Source organism: Caretta caretta, chromosome 3 (genome assembly GCF_965140235.1).
Source record: "Caretta caretta isolate rCarCar2 chromosome 3, rCarCar1.hap1, whole genome shotgun sequence".
Lineage (NCBI taxonomy): Eukaryota > Metazoa > Chordata > Testudines > Cheloniidae > Caretta > Caretta caretta.
In genome coordinates, this window is record NC_134208.1 from 86,061,860 (window position 1) to 86,088,777 (window position 26,918).

At 43.1% G+C, this 26,918-nt stretch overlaps 1 protein-coding gene across 2 annotated transcripts; it reads left to right on the plus strand.

Annotated features, from left to right (window-relative positions):
• The first annotated feature begins 1,172 nt into the window (after positions 1–1,172).
• Positions 1,173–26,902, plus strand: RPF2 (ribosome production factor 2 homolog). 2 transcript variants are annotated; one of them, XM_048844783.2, is made up of 10 exons: positions 1,173–1,301; positions 3,321–3,453; positions 7,350–7,387; positions 9,796–9,835; positions 13,556–13,637; positions 13,727–13,803; positions 15,019–15,118; positions 19,918–20,020; positions 21,334–21,478; positions 26,252–26,902. In XM_048844783.2, the coding sequence occupies exons 1-10, from the start codon at positions 1,279–1,281 to the stop codon at positions 26,429–26,431; spliced, it is 921 nt and encodes a 306-aa protein (XP_048700740.1). In that variant the 5' UTR covers positions 1,173–1,278; the 3' UTR covers positions 26,432–26,902. The 2 variants fall into 2 exon arrangements, with proteins under 2 accessions (XP_048700740.1, XP_048700741.1); XM_048844784.2 differs by lacking the exons at positions 1,173–1,301; positions 3,321–3,453; positions 7,350–7,387; positions 9,796–9,835 and adding an exon at positions 10,741–10,868.
• Positions 26,903–26,918: the final 16 nt, after the last annotated feature.

The window sequence follows — 26,918 nt, forward strand, 5'->3', positions numbered from 1 at the left end:
TTATTTTGTGAGTCATGGACAATTAAGCAAGTCAAATGGATGAATGATTAAAGGAGATTGCATCGTAATTCTAAACTAAATGAGGGGAGAAATCCAAACCTCATCCACGAAGGACATCAAGGACTAACTGGTGTGAATGAGCCAACCAGTCAGTGTGGGGGCTAGGAATCAGCAAAGGCATAAAGAATAAAGTATCTGCATGTGAACACTGTAGAATTAACAGACCAACACAATGCAAAGAACCTTTTATAACAACATCTCTACCAGGCAGACCTTGGAAGAGACTAACTACAGGTTTACGTGAATTCAGAGGACACCATTATCTGGCCGTCATGGACTATTTTTCCAAGTATATAGAAATAATGTACTTTAAAGACATAATGCCCCACTGTTAGTGAAAAACTGCAGTGCACTTTTGCTCACTCTTGGTATTCCAGAACAACTAGTGATGGACAATGGATCACAACTCACAGCTGCAGAATTTAAGTCATGCTGAACAAATTATGAGTTTGGTCGTATTACTAGCAGCCTACAGTCCCCACAAGTGAATGGAGCGGCTGAGAGAGCTGTACAGACAGCCAAGACAATCCTACAGCAGGAAGAATCATTCCTTGCTTTTCTGAGTTATGCTTCTGTGTTGATAACAGCTACTGGCTATAGGTCAGAAATGTTAAGGTCTGCGTCTCTGCAGCGTTGGTGTAGCCCTGTCAGTCCCAGGGTACTGGAGAGAGAAGTGGGGGGGGGGCAATAGCTTTTCCTGGACCAAGGGCTGTGGGTGAGAGAGACACGCGTCCGAGCTATACCGACCTGAAGAAGAGCTCCGGGTAGCTCAGAAACTTGTTTCTTTCACCCCCAGAAGCTGGTCTAATAAAATATATTCCCTCCCCCACCTTGGCCTGCAGCGCCACTGCCCTGGCTAGGGGGCGCAGGGGAAAGGCGACAGCCAGCCAGGAACGCAACCCTTCCCCCCCGCCCTCTCATTTTTGAGAATTTTGCCCCTACTGCCTCTCCGTACCCATTTCCCCACCGTAGTTCTTTTACCCCTGTTTCGATCTGAGGGCGGCGACCGCCGCAATTTCTACTGCGCATGCTCAGTAACAGAAAAGGCGCACGCACTCTGCAGCTCCCGACTCTGCGTTGAGGATTGGATTTCTGACGGCGGATGTGATGTCATGACGCAGTGAAGGGACGTGCCGGACTGGTCCGTTTTGGGTCCCGCACGCACGCTCGGACGCACGTGGGGGGGGGAGGTGCGTCAGGCTCTTTCTTGCCGGCGAGATGGAGGCGCTGGACCGGGTGGTGTAAGTGGCGGCTCCGGGGCGGCGCAGGGGCTTGGAGGGCCCGATAGCGCCGGCTGCTTCCACGCCCGCCGCCTTCGGCTCCAGGTGGAGGCTCCGGCGGGAGCCCGGCCAGCTCAGTGCGGGGGGGCGCTGTGCCCCCAGGCGGGCCCCTGCCCAGGAGCTGGGCTCCCAGGCCAGTGCGGGGGGAGAAGAACAGCGTCACCCCCCCCCCATCGGCCCGGTTGCCCCAGAGGAGGCACCGACTCTGCTCCGTCACGGGGTATTAACACGTATCCCCGCGGCCAGCCGCCCGCGAGGGGACGAGAGGATCCTTCGCGGGGCCTCCAGAGGTGTAAACACGAAGGAGGGAGGATGCTGGGTGCTGTATTAGGGCAGAGCCCTGTGGTTGTGGGATTTGCTGTAGGGGGAGTCCCTTGCCTCACTTCGTCCTCCAAAATAACCTCCCTAACCCATTCCGCTACAGCCCACACCGCATGACATTGAAACACTTCGTGATTTAATTATTAAGCAATCGAAGTTATTAACAAATCAGGATGCTTTTACTATGTCATTAACCAATTTTAGAATACTTGGTCAGTCATTTTGCTGTGAAAATAATATATATAATATAAAAATAGTAAATGAAATAGTGAATACACACTACTGTGGCTCTTTTGGGTAACGTTGGGCCCTAATTTGGCTCCTGAACCAGAGATCTGAGTATCACTGATCTAGAGGTAAGGCACTCATTTCTGGTCCTGTTTAGCATTTCAGGAACAAACTCCTCCGTTTAGTAGATCGATCTTGTCTAGATGCAGGCAAAAGTTCACAGATAATCCATAAAGGTGGTGCAGTGATCACTGGTGAAACTGAAATGGAACATCTATCTTAATAGAGGACAGTATGGTTACTTGCAGGAGAGGGCAAACTACGGCCCGCGGGCCAGATCTGGTGAGTCACGACTTTCAGTCCGGCTCGCCAGCCCTGTGGCGTCATGGGGCTAAGGTGGGCTACTGCCTTCCCAGCCCTGCGCTGTTCCTGGAAGTGGCCAGCACCATGTCCCTGCAGCCCCCAGGGGGGCTCAGAGGGCTCCATGAGCTGCCCTCATCTGTAGGCATCGCCCCTCGCAGCTCCCATTGGCCGGGAACAGGGGAATGGTGCAGGGCCAAGGTAAGCAGGGAGCATGCCTTAGCCCCGCTGCGTGCTGCTGCCACCCCAGAGCCACTCGAGGTAAGCAGCGCCAGGCTGGAGCCTGCACCCTAACCCCCTGCTTTGAGCCCTCTGCACCCCCTCCTGCACCCCAACCCCCTGCCCTGAGCCCCCTCCTAAACCCCACATCCCTCCTGCACCCCAACCCCTTGCCCTGAGCCCCATCCTGCACACCACGCTCCGTCCGCACCCCAATCCCCTGCACCAGCCCTATATTCATGGCCCTGCATACAGTTTCTCCACTCAGATGTGGCCCTCAGGCCAAAAAGTTTGCCCACCCCTGGTTAACTGTATTCTTAGGACCCGAATTCAGGTTAGTCACGGTAGCAATTGTTCATTAGCAGTCTTTCTTCTAACTCTGTATTTGTACATGAGGATACATCATGAAGTAGCAGAGAAGTGCCAAGCATAACTTGGGCTTTTTAATTCGCCTTTAGGCTGCCACTGATGGGCTCTTAAGAGGATCTCCTCTAGTCCTCATGAGCCATAGTGTGTGGGGCCGTGATGCAGGGTTTTGGTATGAAGGGAAACCATCAGGACTTCAGCAAGGATGTGGAAATATTACCACACCTTAAATTTCAAGTCAACAGAACTCAGGAAATTAAAACTTAAGGCCAAGACTTTACCTTCAATTTCAGTAGGGTTTTTTTTTTGGGGGGGGGGGGGGTTGTTTACAAGTAAAGTATTTTCATTAACTCCTTTGAGGTTATTTTGTATAGTACTTATTCATATTTTTGTTTTATTGACAGAACATCAACCAGCAGTGATTGTTTCAAGCATAGTCTAATATGTTTTGTGCAAGTTAATTTTGTAATTAATATATCATTGCAGAAAGCCTAAAACTAAGAGGGCCAAAAGGTTTCTTGAGAAGAGAGAACCCAAACTCACTGAAAATACAAAAAATGCCATCCTCATAAAAGGTGGAAATGCAAACTTAACAGTGACTGAAACACTTAAAGATATTGTAAGTATATTGTTGGAAATATGTGTACTGAAATAAGTTTTTAACATAGGCTGTGTATCAGGAGTAATTTCACACATTTTTAAAATACATTGTTTCACATGTTATCTACTCAAAATCCGATATTTCCAGTCTTGGTTTTGTATTCCTCCTGCCCCCAACCAGTGTATGTGACAGTCGGTGTTGCCAACTCTACCAGATTTAGAGAGTAAAGTGACTGCCCACTGCCAGAGGACTAAGATGAAATTACAAAGACTTATGTTTAAAATGCTCCCTGATAGTACAGAGCTTTCAGCTTCTCCCCAAACCTCAGAATTCTAATGAAGTCTGTCCCACAGCCTGTTAATTATGCACCTTCTGTGTACTCCCCTCTCCAAGGGTTATTTACCTTCTTCCCCCTTCCCAAGCTTGTGTTGCAGAGATGAGGAGGAGGCAACCCACTTTTCTCAGGAGTGGAAAGGGAAGAGGGAGCACAGCTTCCCTGAGCTGCTAGGCTCTTCCTATTTCCTCCTCCCCTCCTGTGAGAGCTGTTCCGTCTCCCCGTATCCAGAAACTCCTCTCAGCTCCTGAGGGGTTGGAGGTTGGCAGGCAGAGTTCTCCTCCTGATTGGCTGCCTTAAACCCTGTGGGTGTACCCAGGTATGCACCCTACTCACTGGAGTGCTCATTGTAGTGTCCTGCTGCCTTCCTGTTGCTGGGGGGCAGGGGGTGTGTGTCATGCCTAGCCACAGAGAGAGACTCCTACAGTGGGGAGTTTTTCCTTGCTGCTTACTCTCTGCCGGAGCCTTTCACTTACAGGTGTAGCTATGTACTGGAGTGTGGATGCAGCCTGTATTTCACTGAACATATCCTACACACTGCCATCAGTGGTTTGTCTCGTAGACGTAGCCTATTGTATGTTGGACCAGAACTGCAGTATCTGAGGGGAAATATGATTTGGCATCTTTCATGTTAGCGATAAATCCCAAGGACTAAATCATAGATTTATAGATTCCAAGGCCAAAAGGAAGCATTGTGATCGTCTGCATAGCACAGGCCATAGAACTTCCCCTAAACAATTCCTAGAGCAGATCTTTTAGAAAATTATCCAATCTTGATTTAAAAATTGTCAGTGATGGAGAATTCACATGATCCCTGGTAAATTATTCCAATGGTTAATTATCGTTACTGTCAAAAATTTCTTATTTCTTTTCTTAATTTGTCTAGTTTCAACTTCCAGCCATTGGATCATGTTATATCTCTCTACTAGATTGAAAAGCCCATTATTAAATATTTGTTCCCCATGTTAATGCTTTTAGACTGTAATCAAGTCATTCCTTATTCTTCTCTTTGTGAAACTAAATAGACTCAAGGAGCTCAGTCACTTTAAGGCATGTTTTCTAATCCTGTCGTCATTCTCATGGCTCTTCTCTGACCCCCTTCTTGAATTGTGGGCACCAGAACTGGACACAGTATTCAAGCAGCAGTTGCACGAGTCCCAAATATAGATGTAAAATAACCTCTCTGCTCTTCAAGAGTCCTTTGTTTATGCATCCCAGCATTCACTAATAATCTGACTGTCTTTAGGTCCAGGCTTCAAGAGCTAACAAAAAAAACTTATTAGAAATGTCTGTAAAAGGTCCTAAATAATTAACAAAGGTCAAATACACTTCAAAATAAATCTTTTAAAATAAATTGAATTTTACCAAAACCTGACTTGATGTTCAGCTATTTTACCTGCAACAGTTAACACCATCTGACACCTAAAATAGCGCCAAAAAATAATAATGCTGTGATAGGAATGTGTTTGCCCTCTGCTGTTGTAGGGAGGTGCTAAACTTTGACTTTAGGACTAATTGTGTTTAAAATATTTTATGTGTATTTAACTTTACCTAATGTGTATTATTAATATGGGAGTTTAGTAGTGCTCTGCCTTTCTGTAATGCTTTTCATTTTAAGATCTCAAAGCTGTTTAAAGAAACTATTATTTTCACTTGGAGGTGTTAAGCTTAGGTTTAATCCCCATTTAACAGATGGAAAACTGATGTATGGAGAGGTGATATGCTTTGCCCAATGTTGCATAGGTATAATTTGTGTTGTTGTAACACCTAGGAATCCCTATATCTACACTGCAATGTGAGCGCAGTGTTAGCAGAATTTGCATTAGCAATTCCTGAGTATGTTTAAGCATCCATACTCATTTGTAACCCCAGGTTAGGAATTGTTGAACCCTTGCTCCGAGCCTGGGGCTCTAATATCTACAGTGCATTATGTATGCTCAAGTATAACCACCAATATCCCAGACTTAGTAATGCCCTCCCAAAATGTGACTGCTCTACCCCTTTTTTCGTGGTGCGGTGTGGGAAAACTTGACAGTTCAGAAGTGTAGGATAAGTATAAAATTAAAGAAATAAAGTTATCTTAAATTTGGTTAAGGAAATATACATGTATTGTAAGGAAAGGCCCTGACTAGCAAGTAGAAGGAAGGCCTCAAAAATAAGTGATAAGGCCAGAAGGAGTAAAGTAGGGAGGATGTCTGGCTCAAAGAATAATGAGATAAGAGGAAGTTTCTCAAAAGAAGTCCTCTGACTTACAGGGATGACTGCAGGTGGTTTTAAATAAAACAAAGAGACTCTGTCTTAAAATGAGCCAACACGGCCCTTCCCCATCCCACACGCCAATGTTAAAGCCTATGTGAACCCAGATGCAATGGGAAAACTGTTGGACAGTAAGAAGAAGGGGAGGGAAGGCCTTGCAAAGAAAGGTGATTGTAAATCTTATCTGGATTAAGACTGGAAATAAGAGTGAACTGTCTCCAATTGGTTTTTAGCTGAAGTCAGTAATTTGCAATGACATCACTTGTTCATTAAAAGTATAAAAAGTAAACTCTTAAAGGGTTCATTGCTAATAGCTGCCTGACCATGTTGGAGCCAACCAGTATGGGTCTAAGCACCATTGGTTGTAAGTGTCTTGATCAAATGCTTATGAGTACTTTGTTACTGTATTGGATGTAGTGACGGCTTATTTTTAGTTTAGAGCAACTGCATAAAGACACTTTGGATTTAATAAAGCAATTTATGGTTAAATTGGTGTCTGGTGATTTGTGATTTCCCATATTAATAATTGGAGCAAGAGGACACAGGAAGTCAGTCTGTGGTATTGTGGAATATCTTTGGCAGAGCACTAGTGCAGTGGGGCTGTGTCTGTACTGCAAAGCAATAGGGCTTGAACCCTGGATCCTGGCATGACCCAATCTTGGACCCTCCACCCCCATGGGTCCTGGTCCTGGGTCAGAGTGATTTGTGTGAAGATGGAAAGGGGGTTAGGTTTGTGCCTGAGTTCAAACCCTGGGCTTACACTGCAGTGTTGATGTACCCCAGTCATGGACCAGGTCCCCATGTGCTAGGCACTGTTCAGTTGGTGTGTCGGCCATAATTAGGAATATAACCTGGAACTCCTCTTCCAGTGCTCTAACTGCAAGGCAACATTTCCCTCAATTTTCCCTCATTTCCCTCAAATTTTATTTATTTTAATAAAATAAAAATAGTGTAGTTTACTTTGAAATTTAATATCTCTCGTACAAACGTTGAGATTATTTTGAGTGGGAGGTGAAGGTGTTCTGCTCTGTTCTGGTGTTTCAAATGTGTTTTTTGGTCTCAAGTGTGTTTTTTTTAAACCTCTCCGCTTTAAAATTAGTAATCCAGTCTTAGATCTATACTTTCTTGTCCCTTTTGTGAGCATGTCTATAGAGTTGATTTCTTTCTGGGATAGACTGCACCTGATGGCCACTCTGTTTAATTCTCAAGTAATTCATTTATCCTTTTGATGCCGTTTTCATGTGGAATTTTAGAAAGAACAGTGCTTAGTATTTCAGTGTGTTAAAAGAACTTTCTCCTTAACTTAAAATTCTTTGTTTTACAGTATGCTCTGAAAAAGCCCTTTGCTGTCCTGTACAAAAAGTAAGTTACATTTTGCAATTTTAAAATTGTTTGATAAAGTTGGGCTTAATATTTTCACTCTAGAAAGGTGCCATGCAGGCCAATACAGTGGATTTAAAGAAAAAATCTGGCTACATAATACACTGAGGGTGATTCTAAATGACGACAACAACAACCTGGAAAAAAGCCCATAGGTGTTTAAATGTCTGAGTCCAGTCCCATTTATCAAAATATATGAAGTAAAAACTTCGCAAAAGGGACAAGTTACTGATCAACTTCACAGATGATCCAAATCTGCGTGAATAGTTAATGAGATATGGTAGCAGTTCAGCTTGGCACAGATAAATTGAAAGAGTAACATTAAATCTATAAAAGGTAAAGTTGCAAGTAGTCTCAATAGGAAATACAGTTTATAATCGAATATATTTATATAAAATAGGGAGCCATTAGGCAGAAAGTTGTAATTCAGGTGCTTGGATGTACTACCTCATGAAAATCTAGGAATATTAAACATGATATGGATGAAAAGGCAAAGACAACTGTAAGCTATATCATGTGATACCTGAAAGGCAAACCTTCATTTTGTGGAGGGCAGCTTATTGCACTTCTGGAGTACTGTCTCTATGGTTGTTTGCAATTCATGCATCATAAGAGCGAGGAAATGTGGAGAAGAGTGCATCTAATGACAGAAGGACTTTGACATAGGGAACACTAAGGAAAGACTAACAGAATTAATATTTCAGAATGGTAGCCGTGTTAGTCTGTATCAGCAAAAGCAACAAGGAGTCCTTGTGGCACCTTAGAGACTAACAAATTTATTTGGGCATAAGCTTTCATGGGCTAGAACCCACTTCATCAGATGCATGGAGTGGAAAATACAGTACCAGGTATAAATACACAGCACATGAAAAGATGGGAGTTGCCTTACCAAGTGGGAGGTCAGTCTAACGAGACAATTCAATTAACAGTAGGATACCAAGGGAGGAAAAATCAATTAATATTGCTTTGGATCCGAGACGGAACTCAGTTTCTAAAGCTGAAGTAATCTTCTCAGAAGAGCACAATAACCCAAGTGCCACCATGGCACCTAGTGTGAAGTCATACAAAAAACAGATTGACAGAGCCAGAAGAGTACCCAGAAGTTACCTGCTACAGGACAGGCCCAGCAAAGAAAATAACAGAACACCACTAGCCATCACCTTCAGCCCCCAACTAAAACCTCTCCAGCGCATCATCAAGGATCTACAACCTATTCTGAAGGACGACCCATCACTCTCACTGATCTTGGGAGACAGGCCAGTCCTTGCTTACAGACAGCCCCCTAACCTGAAGCAAGTACTCACCAGCAACCACACACCACACAACAAAAACACGAACCTATCCTTGCAACAGAGCCCGTTGCCAACTGTGTCCACATTATCTATTCAGCGTACACCATCATAGGACCTAATCACATCAGCCACGCTATCAGAGGTTCACCTGCACATCTACCAATGTGATATATGCCATCGTGTGCCATCAATGCCCCTCTACCATGTACATTGGCCAAATTGGACAGTCTCTACATAGAAGAATAAATGGTCACAAATCAGACGTCAAGAACTATAACATTCAAAAACCAGTTGGAGAACACTTCAGTCTCTCTGGTCACTTGATTACAGACCTAAAAGTCGCAATTCTTCAACAAAAAAACTTCAAAAACAGACTCCAACGAGAGACTGCTGAATTGGAATTAATTTGCAAACTGGACACCATTAAATTAGGTTTGAATAAAGACTGGGAGTGGATGGGTCATTACACAAAGTAAAACTATTCCCCATGCTTATTCTCCCCCCCCCCACACACACACACACCCCCCGCCGTTCCTCACACGTTTTTGTCAACTGCTGGAAATGGCCCACCTTGATTATCACTACAAAAGGTTCCCGTCCCCCCCCCGTCCCCCCCCCCCCGCTCTCCTGCTGGTAATAGCTCACCTTAAGTGATCACTCTCATTACAGTGTGTGGTTTCAGAGGAACAGCCGTGTTAGTCTGTATTCGCAAAAAGAAAAGGAGTACTTGTGGCACCTTAGAGACTAACCAATTTATTTGAGCATGATGAAGTGAGCTGTAGCTCACGAAAGCTCATGCTCAAATAAATTGGTTAGTCTCTAAGGTGCCACAAGTACTCCTTTTCTTATTACAGTGTGTATGTTAACACCCATTGTTTTCTGTTCTCTGTGTATATAAATCTCCCCCCTGTATTTTCCACTGCATGCATCCGATGAAGTGAGCTGTAGCTCACGAAAGCTTATACTCAAATAAATTTGTTATTCTTTAAGGTGCCACAAGTCCTCCCTTTCCTTTTGCGGATACAGACTAACACGGCTGCTACTCTGAAACAAAAAAATCCAAATCTTTATCTTTTTTCTTTTTTTTTCCCCCTTCAGAAAAAATATTACCAGACCTTTTGAGGATCAGACATCACTGGTAAGTATAAACCACATTTTATTTAGCTTGCTATGGAACAAGAGAGACTACGTACAGGATACTGTCAGTCATGCAGGGCTGCCATGGAAAGTAGTTCTCCAAGGTTCACTGGAGTTATACCCCAGAAGCTAAATTATAGGGAATTATTGTGCAATTTGGAGTAAATTGAATATCTGTGTAATACTAGATCGTGAGAGATACTGCTGTTGGTTTTATGTTGCCAGGTTATTTTCTGGTAACACTCATTTGTCTGAAGGCAGAACCCTCATGCTATTATTGTGGAAATAAAAATTTTGGGGTGCTCTTGAAAGTGCATGCATGTTACTGTGAAATTATGACACAACAGATTTAGGATTATAGAACATTGTTATAAGTAAAGGAGCTTGTTTTGAAGGGAAGGATAATATTTTTAAACAGCTCTCTTATAAATTCACATCAGCCTCATGGTCATTAAAGTATGTATTGTTTATGTGAATATTCATCTTAGTTTCTTCACAAATAAAAAATCCATAGGGGGAAAAGACTAAAAGGAAAATTTAGGGTGTCCTGTAAAAATTGCTTTTCTTAATTACATTTGAGTAGAGGAAGAGAAGCACGTATTAAGCTGAGGTGTTCTGCCTGACTTCAGCAGTGCAAATCAAAGATCATGAATCACAAGTTTTATTCCAGAGTTCATGGACAAGAAGTTTCCATTTAAAAAATTAAAATAAAAAATTAAAATTAAAACAAACTTTTTCGGGGTGTGATGGCTGTTATATACTTCTGACTAAATTTGGTCTCAGTTCAGTGCTTTAAGGTCAAGTTGGTTTCTGAACAGGAAGACAAAAATATCAAAGCATTGTCTTAAATCCTGGGGCTTGTCTGTTTTAGAGAGTCATGGAACAACATACTTGTTTAGAGCAAAGACTGCTGGTCACAGATGGTTGGTTGCCCATAAGAGATGAGAAGTGATAATATACAATGGTTTCAAAACAGACCTCATTGGATTCTTCTAGATATTGACTCGGATTTAATCACACCTTTGCTCTTTCAGGTACAAATCAAATTAGGGCCGCCTTTGATATAGATATATATATATTTTTTTAACATGTTCTAAATTCTCCAAATACTTTTTATTTCTTCATATTTTTCATTGACTACATTCTAAGACAGTATAAACTTTTGGATAAACAATTCATTTACTTTACTGCTAGTCCTCTTTGCATTTGTATTACACTGCCAGTTGTCCAATAAAACAGATTACTGTGGTAACTGTGAGAAAATTATCAGTTATGAGTTCCTAGAAATGCCCACAGTGTAATGAGGGAAAAAATCCAAGTCCCTGTTGCTAGAGCAGCCTTCACAAAGCTGTTGCCATTCGTGGCCCGGCTCTCAGTGTCAGCCTTGCTTCCTGGCGCCACATACAGCTCACTTCTCTCCTCCTCCTTGGTTACCAGTCTCCTTAATTGATCCTTCACTGGGAACATGCCTTGCATCTGTTGAGGGGCGGAGCCACCATATCCCAGTATTGCACTATTCCTTGCCCTGGTTCAGTGTGGGGCCTGTAGACCCCATTACAATAACAAATTGCATCTTTACTGTTCCATTTACATGGGGTAATGTTATAACCATTTTGTCATTTATGTCATTTGTTAGTATTACTAATAGGAAGAGTTAACCACAACAAACAGGCTCAGTTCCTGTGGGGAAAAAATATGCTGACGTTTAAATATTATGGTACAAGGCGACAGGGGATAGATTGACAAATCGTAGGCTTCATGTAATGTATATAAAGTGTTTTGAACATTAAAAGACCCATATAACTATAAAGTGGTGTTTTGTGGCATCCTCACTAAGACTTATCTGTTTTGTTCTTTGTTTTTGCCATTGTTTTATTTTAATGGAGAGTTGTGCATCCATATGTACTAACTCTGGAGGACCTTTCTTAATGTCCACCTCAAAGTGAAAGGTTCAGTTCATCCATATGATAGCAAATGAGTATGTTCTCTTGGCGGGGACTCAATATGTGCATATAATTAGGACAGCATGCCAGGCCATGTATCTTTTCCTCTGCCAAATTGCTAGCAAGTCAACCAAGCTTCCTTTGGTATGTGTCCTTTAGAGCAGGGGTTCCCAAACTGTGATATGTGTACACTGGGGGTACACAGATAAATTGCATAATGGTGGATTTTATTATTTATTGCATTTTCGTAATAGGCTACTTATACAAAGCTTTCAACCTCTGTGGGAATTTGTTTTTAAAATATGGTAGTTAATTTACTTCAAGATGTATTAATGAGAACACAGATATGTCGCACTAAAACTATATCTGTACATAGCCGTGAAATATGGACAGATGGCTAAAGACAGGTAATGTTAAGAAGAACACACAAAGTATCAGTGACAAGAAGAGTAGTGGTATGCAGGCAGCTGGTAGATCTGGAAGGGATTATGCAATAAGAAAAGTTTGAGAACCTCTGCTTTACAGGATTTCTCTTTGGTCTCAAAATTTCTAGTTCACGGATTTTCCTCCATCTCTTCTTGGTTTTAAGTAAGGCAGAGTATTTTGATGAACATCCAACATTTGAGTTAATTGCAACACTACATTATTTTCCTTTTTGGGAATTAGTAGTGGGAATCCAGAGGAAGATGAGTGTCAGTGAACTGCAGGATGGTACAGTCAGTTAAATGGGAGCAGGGGGTTAGCCCCTGTCCTGTGTTCCATGCTCTTGAAATTTCCTTGCAGACAAACGTCCCTTATCCTGTGAAATGTGCACAGCATTTTCCAACAGTGCTGTTGGGAACATTTAAACTAAAAATTGCAGTATTGCTACCTCTGCTTCCCAAAGCATTCATAAATTATGATCTAGGCTCCAAAAATGATGGAATTTAAAATATATATACCCACACTAGTATGGCTAAAAATAGCAGGGTAAATGCAGCATCATGGACTACACAAGCATGCCAAGGATCCTTGGTATGCACTTCCATTGCTAGCCTGTCTACACTGCTATTTTTAGCCATGGGTGTGCAGGTATGTCTATGCTGCAGTCACACTTTGGATTTCAGTGTAGACATATCCTAAATGAGGAAATATAACTGTTTACAAGTATTTAACAGGATGTTGCATCAAAGAGGGCAGAAGAGGAGTTTAGGGCGACCAGTGAAAAAAATGTAAAGAACAAGGAGTAATGGGACAAAATTAGGAAGTGGAATTTTTAGCTCAGTGATACTCAGACTGTAGCTTGCAAGCCACAAGTGGCTCTTTAATGTGTCTCCTGCGGCTCTTTGCAGCACATGATATTAAAACACTGTGATTTAATTATTAACCAGTCAGGATGCTTTTATTATGTTGTTAACCAATTAAGTTATCAGCTTGCTTTAAGTTATTAATTTATTTGCTGTGAGAATAATATACAAGAAATATTTCCCATCATACTGTTTAAAGATGAATAGTGCTGTAGTAAATGAAACCATGAATTCACACTTCTGTGGCTCTTTTGGGTAATGTTGATTGTTAATTTGGCTCCTGAACCACTGAGGTCAGTATCACGAGTTTAGGTCAAATGCCAGGAAAGATCTATCTGGCATGTGTATAAAACAATGGATGAACCTCCCAAGGGGGAATGGGTTACAACTTGAAATTTGTAGCTGTTCAGCTGATGTAACTGTGACATTAGCTGTCACCAAATCTTTAACATGTTTGCAAACTGAAGTTTGTGGTCTTTTTTAATCTTATAGGAGTTTTTTTCGAAGAAGTCGGATTGTTCTTTGTTTCTGTTTGGTTCACATAATAAGAAGAGGCCTAACAATCTCATAATAGGTAAAATGTTTTCTTAAAAAAATGGGTCGAAGAAATGGCTCTTGAGAATAAATGTCTAAACCAACATTTTTTGTTTTTTTCTTTCATAGGTCGTATGTTTGATTATCATGTCCTGGATATGATTGAGCTAGGCGTTGAGAAATTTGTGTCGCTAAAAGATATTAAGGTAAGATACTCTTAAACAATGCAGGAGCTCTAGTGACATCTGTTGGTGAGCACTTGTAGTGAATCTGGTGTACTTTCAGTAAAGAAAACAAAACCATTTCACTATTGCCTCTTTTAGACTTCCAGGATTAACATATGCATTCACATCAGAATCTTATTTTTGTGCTTTGTAAAAATGTTGCTAAAATTAACTATATGTTTTCTAGTGGATTCCTTTGCAAAGTTTTTGTTGGGAGCAAACCAGGTCTACAATTTTTTTAGCTGCAAACAGGAATAATTCAATTTACAAAGCTACTAGGTTGGATTCTACCCATAGGAGGCCTTCAAAGTTATTGAAGGAAGTTATGGGGGAAACCCTGTATGGGTTTCCAAGGGCAGAATTCATCTCACTGTAGCTAAGGATATTTCTGTTATCAGTGTGAGATACTTCTGAGACTTTCTCAGGCCATCAATTATACACAAACCCTGGTTTTCAGGAACTGTATCTGGCTCAGTCTGAGGGCCAACATTTTGACTTCAAGAGACTTAAAAAACCCCAAACCTAACAGCAAACCCACCTTGGTGTGATCATATTAAGTTTTGATTTTGCCAAAAAATAGGTTAGCTATTTTATATGCCTTTTTACACTGTTCTAATTAAGAAACTACACAGATTAGCAACTACTTAGTTTGCAGATTCAGAACAAGTAGTACAGATGAAAAAGATCTTTTAGGTAGCAAGAAATTTAACTCTGAAAAGTGATCCCTCACCTTAAGCTTGATGATTTTCACAAGTATTGCACAGCAGGGAGTTGTGGTCAATTGGCTATATAAGGGTGTATCAGAATCAGAAGTTGGAAATGGACTGAATGATCCAGTAAGTCTTTTCCATCTCCTTCCCAATGCAAGAAATACAGCATGCTTGCTTGTGTTTCAAGTAGTCTAGTTCTAAACAGTCCCAAACAAATGAACTTCCATTGTATGGTCTTTTCCACAGTCTAACACGTTTTACTATGAGGAAGCTTTTCCTTATTCAGCCTAAATGAGAATAACACTCACTATTGTTTAAAAACACTCAATGCAAACTCTTCCAAGTACAAGTAACATGTATGGATTTATTTTTTAAAAATGCCTTTCTTTTTGTGTTTATCAGAGACCAGAACAGCTCAGAATGGCATGTGCATGGTCACTGGCATAAATAATATGCTTTATAACTTAGTTTGATATTTGTCCAATAGAACAGCAAGTGTCCGGAAGGAACAAAGCCCATGTTGATATTTGCTGGTGACGCATTTGATTTAAATGAAGAACATAGAAGATTGAAAAGTCTTCTCATTGGTGAGTATTTTGAAATAAGACTTTATGAGCAGTAGGACTTCATAAATCTGTGGCAATGCTAAATGTTGAGAAATGTTGGCTTGCCTGTTAATGTTTGTCCATATTCAAGAATGCAAGATAACATTAAGGAAGCAGTATTAGGATTTACAACATACCATAAAACTGAAGTTAAATCTGTCATTATCAAATCTGTTTCCAAGGATGGAAGAAAGTAGATCAGCCTGGGAAAGCCATGAAGACTAGAGGTGGTTGAAGTGGGGAAACTGACATTTCAAAAGTTAATTTCGTCCTGAATCGGAACAAAAAGTCAATCTTCTGTGAAACGAAAATTCTTCTCAAAACGTTTTTTGGAAATATTGAAACAACCTTGTCAAAATACTGTGTTTTCTAATGGTAAACTATTCCATCAGAGAACTTTCAACCAGTTATTATCAGGACCTCACTAGGCTGAATTTTGGGTTCAACGTGTGCAGTGAAAATGAGAAGTGGTTGTTAAGGCAGAAACATACAATTAAATGTGTTGGTTAACTTCAGGCTAGGCACAGATTTCCATTAAACAGAAATGTACAAACTTTTTTGTTTGCACGTCAAGGGTGGGAGCCATTGGAATAGGCGGAGAACATGCAGATGGTAAATAAGGTTTTGGATTTTAATTAGGAGTGCTAGAGCAACTACAAAAATGGGTGTACTTTCTAGATAAATTATTTTAGACAAAAATAATTGAACTTGTTTTATTTGGAGCTTAAAAGTAAGATGGTATTGTGGCATTATTCATAATCTGAGTACTCTTGGGAGGTAAGCTTTAGGAGTGAAACTAGAAGGTAGAATGACTGGAGATCTGTTCCCCTTCTCGTGCACTTCTTTTCCTGCACCAAGATTTCATTCAAAGAAAGAGGTGGTGCTTAATCTGAATGGGATTTTGGGGGGAAAATGTGGACTATAAAGTGGTGTGTGTGGGAATGTTGGTAGGGTATGAGCAGGGAATGAAAAGATGGATGGAGGCATGGAGATTCAGATGAGAATCAAACTTCTAAGCTTTACTCATAGTTAAATCCCAAAGATCCATTTTTGCCTATGTTAGTTTAAAAATTGCCACTGCCTTTGGCTTCATAGCTGCACAATCTTTCTAAACTACTTTTGGAGATGCTAAAAAAGAAGACTTTCTGTGACTGCTGCATTAATAAATTAATTACTGCTATTCTTAAGAGCTCATCTATGTATTTTTCAGAGATATAGCACCAAATAGGACGAATTTTATGGCAAAGCTATTTTTCATTCAGTTCTAGGAGCTGGGGGCCTGTGAATGATTAAATGATTACATCACTGTCCATATTACATAGGATGCAAACCATATAAGACCAGGTTTGTGCCACTTTGCCCAAATTTCTGGAAGAGAATCATTACACACCAGTAACCCCACACATTCTTGTTCTAATGTGCATCCCCTTTTCACATTGTTGGGGCGATGGATTGAAATGCGCGCACACAATTGAGATTTATACAAAATACAGGTTTACAGCTGAAATGGATGGTGTTGCCAATCGTTGACATTTGTTAGATGAACTGAAAGTCTAGCCCTTTGAATTTATTTTGTTGCCCATCTGAGTAAGCTATCCCTCTCCCATTTGTTTGCCCTTAAGCTTTTGGTTACACCCAAATATACGTCAGTCAAATACGCATCCATTTTTTTGCTGCAGAACATATGCCAAGTACACATCAAATGTCTTGATGTTTTGTTGACTTCAGTGAAATGTCTAAAGACAAAACAATAGGTGGAAGACGGGGGTTTCTTAGATTAAGGATTTAGTGAGATGTTGATACCATCAAATAGTTTAGGCTTACAATTTGACCTCCTATGAAATTGCTGTTATATGATAGGGAGTAGCTCTTTCTGATCCTGAGAAAGGTAATGTATTTAATACACCATTTTGTTGCCAAGAAAAGTAGGAAACTGTCACAGCTGAAAAGAGCTTGTTACTATAGTGCTACTGCCAAGAGCCCGGAGGCTCAGTTACCTAATGACCACTTGTTACTAGACCATGTGACGTTGTTGTTAGTGTTAAACCACCAGGTTTTCATAGACACGTGGTCCATAAGGACATTTTGTACGTTTTTGGGAAGTCATGTGATAGCGATCCCACGTTCTAGAAATCAGTGGGGGTAGGGGATGAAGTTGCATATTGTATAATAACCAAATTAAACTAAACTTTTAAATCCATTTTTAAAAAATTGAGGACATCTCGTAATGGTTTGGATATGTAAATAGCAGCTTCCCTTTACCCCTCTACATAGATGAACCAGGCAAAGATTTGTCACTTTCTTCCCCCTCCCGTTTCCATACAAACATTGTCTTAAAATTGTAGTAGTGGTTTTACTGCCATTGGTTTTTGGTGCCAGTATTAGGAGTCTGTTGATCTTCTGTGTTCCTATGAGATGTAGTTGCTGCTCCCCTGGTTCTAATAGCCTCCTGTGCACATATTTGTGAAACACTTCACCACTCATTCCTTTATTGGACCCACTTGTGTTCTAAAAATTGGCAGATGTTGGGTCACTCTTCTTAAAATGCAGGCTTGGACTGAATGGGAGGAGACCTGTTTGTTTTGAGATAGCACTTAAGTTTCTCCTTCATCCCTATCACCATGTTTGCACAAATTATTTGGAGTCCAGTACATAGATATGCAGGAGTCATTTAGATTCTCTTGAAAAAGAGAGGGTAGAGGTGGTATGAGGGAGACAAAGAGGAGCATAAAACAACTGTTTCATGTCCTGCTCCGCCCATCATACTGCTGCAAAGTCCAGCAGTATTTGTGCTGTTCAGACAAGAACTGTTGCCTCTTCCTAGGAAGTGGCCAAATTATAAATTACTTTGAAACACACATTTCAAGTCCTTGAAGACAAAATGGAAGTTATCAAAAGCTCTTTTGCTGTGGTTACTAAATCAGACATCCTTGAAACACATTAAGTGCTCAGAGAAAAACAAGGGGTAAACTGGTGGCAGGAATTAAAAAGATAACGAAAACAAGGTCTCTAATCCAACAACAGTGGAGTGTCTCAAAAACTATGAATAAGCCAAAATTTTCAAATCCCTAAAGTTCCAGGGAGGAAATACTGTCTACAGCTGGTGGATGTCATAGACCACCTGTATTTGGATATAAAGATCATCCTGTGAGTGGAAAGCTATACCACAAGAACATACTAAAGGATAATCTGCCAATAAAAGCAATGTAGGTACAATTTCACATGCCAGAAGAGACCGTCTTGGCTACAGCCTGACACTAAAATAGAAGAAAATATTTTACCGATGACTTTTCCTCTAGATGCAAATCCAGTAACCCAACAAAGGAGGAGGGAGAAAATATTAAGTGACCCAGAGTATTTTTCTGGCTAAACTTTAGGTAGTGTCCACCAGTAAGACTTTGTTTTCAACATAGCTTCATCACTGATGCTCCCAGAAAAAGGTCACTGAGGAAAACACTGGCTGAAGAATCTGAAAATGAAACTTAGAGGGAAGTGAGCCATTCAGCCGTTCTGCTTCTGGGTATTAATCTTTTTTTTTTTTTTTTTTTTTTAATTAACATACTCTGTTAAGGTCACATCCTTCCTCCACCCTCTGCAAAGGGCTGACACGTTTGCATGGTTGTGTGCTCTTTGCTCATACACTATTTTAATGGCCCTGATATGAGAATTATGTTAGACAACTAACTGATAGTTAACTGGTATCTGAATTTGCTCCCTGTAAAACTGTAAACACAATCTGTAAGTTTCTTTCTATTTGTAACTGACCATGTAGTGTTTGTCTGCTAAATGTGTATATCTACAATAGTAAAAATATTAATTGCAGTGCAATAGCAAGTATTAGCTCATTTAAAAAAGAGCAAAAGTGCTCTGTTTAACCAGAGACAAAACTGTTTTTTAAAGCAATGATGGTCTCAGGTTTCCAAGATGATATCATAAACAATGGGGAGTAAAAACAATCAAGATAACACTAAACACTATCTCCTTCTTTCTTTGTATATGTTTATCTTGTATTGATCTTGATCACTTATTTATACTTGCTCTGACTGCTGGCTTTGGTACCAGAGACTTTTAATCCATCACTTTGTCCAACAACATCATAACTTAGCTAAATGTTATTTCTGTACTTATGTATACTTAGTGAAACATATGTGAGATGCATTTTGTTTTTCTGAGTTCATAGCTGAAAGTTTAGAAGAATGGATAAACTGAAATAAGTATGTCTTTTTGTATTTCACAAAACTAAAGTTACTGTTGCTATTGAAGCAATGATAAAGTCTGTTCTTCTGTCTTTTTTGGGGTGGGGTGGGTTGGGTTGATGTTTTAAAATAAGATCTGGAGCTTGTATTGCTACCAAATTATTTCTGGAAAGTGGATGTCTGTTATGCTGTCTTACCAAGATTTCTGCACTTGCTTAAATTTGCACATGTGAGTAGGCTCAGCGGGACTACTCATGTATGTAAAGTTAAGCGTGTACATACATGTGTAGTTCCATTGAACGTACTCACGTGCAAAATTAAGCAAGTGCAGTCTTGGCAGGATTGGGGCTTGAAGTAGTGAATAATCATGCATGTGAGTCAGAAAGGACCCTGTTTAGCATTACTGGGGTTGCCTCTAGAAAGGCCAAATCCGTTTCTAGTTAATCTGAGATTCATCCCTTATAACACAGACTTATTATCAAATAAACTAGAATCAAAAGTCCTGCTTATCTTAAACCTCCTTTTTGAAAAACCTCTTTATTTTAAAAAAGTAAAAGTGCCAGGTTTCTTGAAATATTCTTTCAGATTTCTTTCGAGGTCCTACTGTGCCTACTATTCGCCTAGCAGGGTTAGAGTATGTTCTGCATTTCACAGCTATGGATGGAAAAATTTATATGCGAAGCTACAAGTAAGTGTTGTCATTCCCCCCGTTTACATTGTCTAACACAGAGGTAGGAAAACTACGGCCTGCGGGCCACATACGGCTGCGGGACTGGCCTGCCTGGCCCCTGAGCTCCTGGCCCAGGAAGTTAACCCCCGGCCCCTCCCCCGCTGGCCCACCTCCTCCGCAGCCTCAGCTCACTGCTCCGCCGGCGCAATGCTCTGGGCAGAGGAGCAGTGAGCTCCTGGGGCAGCGCAGCTGCACAGCCCAGCCTGACCCGGTGCTCTGTGCTGCGCGGCTGCCTGTCCTAGTGCAGCCGTGCCTTCAGCCACCGGCCCTCCAGGCAGTGTGTTAAGGGGGCACGGAGCAGGGGGGTTGGATAGAGGGCAGGGGAGTTTGGTGGTGGTGGTCAGGGGATGGGGGGTGTGGATAGGGGTCGGGGAAGTCAGAGGGCAGGGAACCGGGTGGTTGAGTGGGGGGAGGTGTCCTGGGGGGGGGGCAGTAAGGAAGGAGAGAGGGGGTTGGATGGGGTGGCGGGGGCAGTCAAGGAGAAGGGGTGGTTGGGTGGGGGGGTAGTCAGGAAGGAGAGGGGAGTTGGTTGGGGCAGTTAGGGGCGGGGGATCTGGGGGTGGTCAAGGGACAGAGAGCAGGGTGTGGATGGGGCAGGGGTCTGTCAGGGAACAGGGGGATTGGATGGAGCAGGAGTCCCGGGGTGGGGGCATCAGGGGGCGAGAAGCAGGGCGGTTGGATGGGGGCGGGGGCAACAGCCTCCCCTAACCGGCCCTCCATACAATTTCAAAACCCAAAAAGTTTGCCCGCCCCTCGTCTAACAGGAGGTTAGATTTCATTTCTATCTGTAGCCATTTTCCAGGGCCAGATTCAGCCCATGGTTCTGTGTACATGTAACACTAACAGACCCTGGTTGTCAGTAAGTGGGATTGAACGTGGGACATCTGAAGCTTAGTGCATGAGCCTCTACTGCATGAGCTAAAAGCCACATGGCCCCGACCTACGGCTGTTGAGCAGACTCATTAATCTCTAAGTGGTCTCAGTGCCACTAGAGGAGACAGAACACCACACTCAGGAGGTGTGTGGGTTACAAACACACACAACTGTATTGAAATCAATGGGAGTTGAACACGCATTCAAGATCAGACACTGGTACCGTGGTTATAAGTTTTCTGAACCAAAAAAAAATTCAACAGTTGCACGTTTTCTAAAGGCCAAGTTCTGTCTGGGGTCCAGAAAATAATGAGAAACATAAGTACGAAATGCAGTAAAGGTGGACAACGTTGATTTTTTTATTTATTTATTTTTTGTTCTGTGTGTCTCTTCCGCAGAGTGTTGTTGAAGAAGTCGGGATGTAAAATACCTAGGATTGAACTGGAAGAGATGGGACCTTCATTAGATCTGGTGATGAGGAGAACACATTTGGCTTCAGAAGACCTCTATAAATTATCTCTTAAACAACCTAAAGCCCTCAAGGTATATAAATCTTGTATTTTATACAAAAATCTTTGCTCTGCATCATACATAGTCTTTAATACAGAACCAGTTTTAAAGTAAACCATGCAAAAGACCAAGGGATGAAGGTGTTAGTTCTTCTTTGAGTGCTGGTCCCTATGTGGATTCCAAGCGTGGGGTGCACATGCATGCCATGTGCCTTCACCGGAACTGTTGATAGTAGTGTCCATTGACCCGCTCATGTCGTGCATTGATCACATGGTGTGTCCGAGGCTTTAAGAGGCTGCATGGGTTGACACCACTCCAGTTCCCTCATACCGCCACATGGCCAGAGTTGGAACCCAGTCCCTCCATGCTCTTAGCCACTTGAGAGTACTGCGTTCAACCTTTTTTTCACTGTATAGAGTTTCTTTATTTACTTAATTAGGTAGTTGTCCATTTTTCGTCCATAGCTAGTTAGGTTACTTGTTGGATCTTCCCCGTTCGGGGGCGTCTCTCCCTAGCCCAGGGATTATGCCCTGTCAAGCCGGGATTAAAAACTATGCCTAGTGCTCTCCCTCCTTTTCGGTGAGTGATGAGCACACCCGCTGCCTGTACTGTCTGGGCGAAGCCCACGTCGTCTCTCGCTGCTCTGTCTGGAGCGCCTCTCCGTGGTGGATCCGGGTGGCACGCGAGCTTTGGCTCCAAAATTTTCTAATGGTGGAAGCCATGCACTCATGTGTGCAGTAAGACCCGGCTCCAGCGGAACCACCGGAGCGATGCCAGTCATGGTCGGTGACCGCCTCGCCTGGTCCCTTTCGTACAGCACCGCCAACACCGACAAAACCTCACCATATGCACAAGAAGTACAGGCACAAGTGTGGCTCCCCAGTGGGGACCATCTCAAAATGCAGGGTTTCCTCTCCGAGCTGGGATCGGTTGGGGGAGAAGTTGCGTGCAACAGGTGAAGGTCCAACTTCGACTTCAACACCGCCTTCAAAGAAAGCGCACACAGAATATCGTTCTAAATGCCACCACTCTCCACCGACACTGTCAATTCCAACACCAGGACCCTCTGTCACTTCCAGCACCATCGACCCCCTTGGTTCTGTCAAGCTCATTACTCCCAGTCCCACGCACTTCAGGCGGTTTATCTTCACTTACACCAATGGCAGAGCTTGTGTTATCCTTCACTGGTACCCCACCACAATTTGGAACCCCATCAGGTCCCAGGTTCCCTACTCTGGCCAGTGAACCTCTTGTCCTCCGTCCTGCTCCAACGACGACGGCCGAGTCCCTTCTCCCAGTCGACCATCCTCCGACATCACCGCTACTGCCGGTACCACCTGCAACATCGACTCCCCCTTTCCCAGAACAGTCAGAGTCCGACTGGTCTTCAGAACCGGACACAGCTCTCACCTTCTTGCTCTTATAGTCCAGATCCTTGGCACCATGCCTATCCTCCAGACTACGGTCACACCACTGATCCTTAGTTCCCGGTACCTGTGGACCCCGCCCAGGCATGGCAACTCTTTGGCCATTTTGGGCCTCATGGGACCCTTACCATCATTGCAATGCACACCACCTACACCGCACCTTTCCCATGCATACAGTGACTGTTCAGGGGAAACCCCTGGATCCTCTGGGTCCATCGGCGGCCCCGATCACACCACCAGAATTGCCTATTCTTACAGGCGTTTCATCATCTCTGGACGATGCCCTGATCCAATCTTCCCTCTCCCCACCAGATGACCACACACAATATCAGTCCCTGCTCCGTCACATGGCCACGGCCCTCAACCTTCCACTAGAGGATGTTCAGGACCCCTATGACCAATTCCTGGACATGCTTCAATCTCCAGGATTCTACTGCACAGCCTTACCCATTCATTCGGCTACCTTACAACCAGCCCAGATGGTGTGGCATACGTCAGCCTCTTGTGTCCCATACTAAAGCGAGTGGAATGCCGCTATTCTGTCCCCTCTAAGGACGCAGATTTCCTGTTTACCCACCCACTGCCAAATTCCCTGGTGATCAATGCTGCCATCGCACATGCCCGTCAGCAGCACTTTAAATCAACACCACCAGATCGCAATGCCAAAAAATTAGACTTGCTGAGTAGAAAAGTTTATTCATTAGCGGGGCTACAATTCTGTATTGCCATTTATCAGGCCGTTCTGGCCAAATACAATTTTCTGTCCTACTCCCAACTGGCAGATTTCCGGGACTCTTCTTCCTGACCAACAGCAGGACTTCCAATGCATGGTAGATGAGGGAAAGCTGGTGGCCACAGCAGATGCTGCAGGCGCTCTCTCTCACTCCTTAACCCCCAGAGTCGTTCTCTGTCGTGACTCGTGGCTATAGTCCAACAGTCTTCCAAAGGAGGTCCAGATGACGGTGGAAGACCTCCACTTTGACCACAAACTGTTTAGTGACAAGACGGATGAGACCCTTCACTCCATTAAGGACTCCCAGGCCACCGTTCCCTCCCTGGGCGTCTATGCCCCAGCCCCCACCCACCGACAACAGCATCCACCTTTCCATCCTCGTCCTCGCATCACTTATCACCTGTACCCCCAGCGACCCTTGGAACTGCTTCAGCATCAACTTCACTCTCAATGGCCCTGGCACTCTCCCTCTGCTGCTTCCATTTCTCATTGACCCAAACAATTGTTTTGACTCATATAAAGACCTGAAAACTTCCCATAACCCTTCCGGATGCACCTCCCATCATATCCAGGGGTTGTCTGGCACTCTGTCTGCACTTCGAGTTCCATCAACTCTGACTGCTGGGTGCTAGACGTCATCTGTCAAGGATACCTAATCGAATTCCTTTCCTTCCCCCCATGCTACACACCTGGGAGCTGCCCCCCTCCCTCCCGAACCCTATCCAACTCGATCTTCTTCACAACGAAAACACTGTCCTTGTCCACAAGGGTGCCATAGAACCTGTGCCACACTGCCACCATGGCTTCTACTCCCCCAATTTCCTTATTCTGAAAAGGGGGGAGGTATGCGCCCCATTCTAGACCTCCACACCTTAAACAAATTAATCCGCATTTTTCACTTCCGGATGGTCACCCTCCCCCTTACTATCTCTTCCCTCCCACATGGAGCCTAGTTTGCTGCTCTCGATATGAAAGACACGTACTTTCATGTAGACATTCACCCTGCTTATCACAAATTCCTTTGTTTTATTATGGCAATGCCCATGATCAGTTCCATTTCCTCCCCTTTGGGATCTCCACTGCCCCCCGCGTATTTACCAAGGTCTTTGCGGTTGTCACAGCCTATATGCACCGACTGGGGCACACCCTATTTCCTTACCTAGACAGCTGGCTTCTGGTAGCACCCTCTCGCTCCTGCCTCCTGCCCACCATGTGCACCTTACACACCCTCCTTCAGAGACTAGGCGTATGCATCAGTGAAGAAGAATCCGTCCCTACCCTCCCACTTAGCTTTATAGGAGGACATTTGGACTCCATAACAGCCAGAGCTTTTCTTCCCAGGGACTGCTTAACTGCCCTTGTTACCCTCATTACCATGCTGAGACATCCACCCACACATGCCTGCCAATGCTTTTCCCTTCTCGTTCACATGGCGGCTTGTGCTGCTGTTACACCACTTGCCCGTCTCCATATGCACGGCCTCCAACATTGGCTCCACACAGTCTACAATCCATAGGAAGACTCTCTCACCAAGCTACTAGTCCTCCTCTCCAGCGTCTTGACCTCCCTCTCATGGTGGTGCAACCCTTCCACAGTCCTAGTGGGCATACCATTCATGCCCCCCACACAACTGCCACCCTCACCACAGACATGTCTTTAGCGGGTTGGGATGCCCACCTCGACACCCACACTGTTCAGGGCCTCTGGTCCACATGAGAAGCACGAATGCACATCACCATCCTTGAGCTCCAAGCAGTCTGTCTGGCCTGCCAAGTGTTCCTAGACTCCCTCCACATCCAAGTACTCTCGGACAACAGGATGGTGGTCATATACATAAACAAGGCAGTGCATGGTCCCCCTCTCTGTGTGCAGAAGCTGGTGCCTCAGACCCTCCACCACGATGGATGCTGCCATCGGTCACACTGTCCTACACAGTTGGTCCTCTCGAGAGCCCTTGCGCCCACCTCCTTCTTGAGTAGTGCTCGCTGTATTCCCACTTTGGAATCCACATAGGGGCCAGCACTCGAAGAAGAAGGTTATTTACTGTAACTAGAGGTTCTTAGAGATATGTGGTCCCTATCTGGATTCCAATCCCACCCTCCATCCCCTCTGCTCCGGGCTCTCCTACCCCCTGGTGAGAAGGAACTAGAGCGGCGACAATCCACGCAGCCTCTTAAAGCCTTGGATGCACCACATGGTCGACGCATGCAGGTCAATGGACACTATTATCAACAGTTCCATCTCCAGCGTATGGCACGCATGCACACCCCACGCTTGGAATCCAGATAGGAACCACACCTCTCAAAGAACCTCCCGTGACAATAAGTAACCTTCTCTTATTGCACACTATCTTTGCAATGTTCAGGTCTTTTTGCTAAGCTAACTGATGTCATTGCATGATCTATAGAGGGACGCACGGGTAGGGCAGGATAAGGAACTGATCTGGTGGCATATAAAGACAGGAAAATAAATCTTTATACTCTGGATTTTATCTGTACAATACCATTTTTAGGTATAGTTATCTTAAATTGTAATGGAAGTTTAATTACTGGTGAATATGGTGACTTGTGATGGCAGATACACTTGCCTTCAGTGACTGAATTGTATTCTGGGCCCAGAAATGTTAACATTGTTCTTACCTTGCAGCCAAAGAAGAAGAATATCTCTCACGATGTCTTTGGTACATCATATGGTCGGATCCACATGCAGAAACAGGATCTCAGTAAATTACAGACAAGGAAGATGAAAGGGTTAAAGAAGAGACCTGCAGCAAAGATGACTGAAGAAGAGGAAGGGATTAGTCCAAAGAAATCAAAATCAGTCTGATAGGATAAAATAGTTTTGGACTTTTGATAACTTCAGCTTTTGCTGTATTTGTCACAAAATAAATGTGGCAGATGTGGACCAGTCAGCTGCCATTTTTTAAAATGCTGTAGTCCTGTAATTACTTTTAATGTATAGTCCTACAAAAGTAAACTTCAGTGGTGTTGAGCTGTACGCTGACATTATTTCCTCAGGTGTCTAAAGCTCGATATGCTTATTTGGAGAAATCAGTAGAACAAATCATTGAAGAAAGCCAATTATCTAATAGTTTACTAAATGGCCTTCTAGGGTTTTTATCCTGGGGACTCTTGTTAGACTAGTCTTGTCATATAAACCCTTTCTGGGAACTGAGCTGTTAATGTGTAAATGTTGGCCTTGATTTGTTTTCAGCTAATGTTAAAGGTATTTGGACTGTTTTACATAACTTTTTGACTACTCATCTCTAACTTAATAAACTTTGGACTATTTTATTAACTATGCATTTCAAAAA

Coding starts and splice junctions, on each gene's coding strand:
- RPF2 (XM_048844783.2), top strand. CDS start 1,279: ATGGAGGCGCTGGACCGGGTGGT. Junction 13,638..13,726: donor GCCTAACAATCTCATAATAG/GTAAAATGTTTT, acceptor TTTCTTTCATAG/GTCGTATGTTTGATTATCAT. Junction 20,021..21,333: donor ATTTATATGCGAAGCTACAA/GTAAGTGTTGTC, acceptor TCTCTTCCGCAG/AGTGTTGTTGAAGAAGTCGG.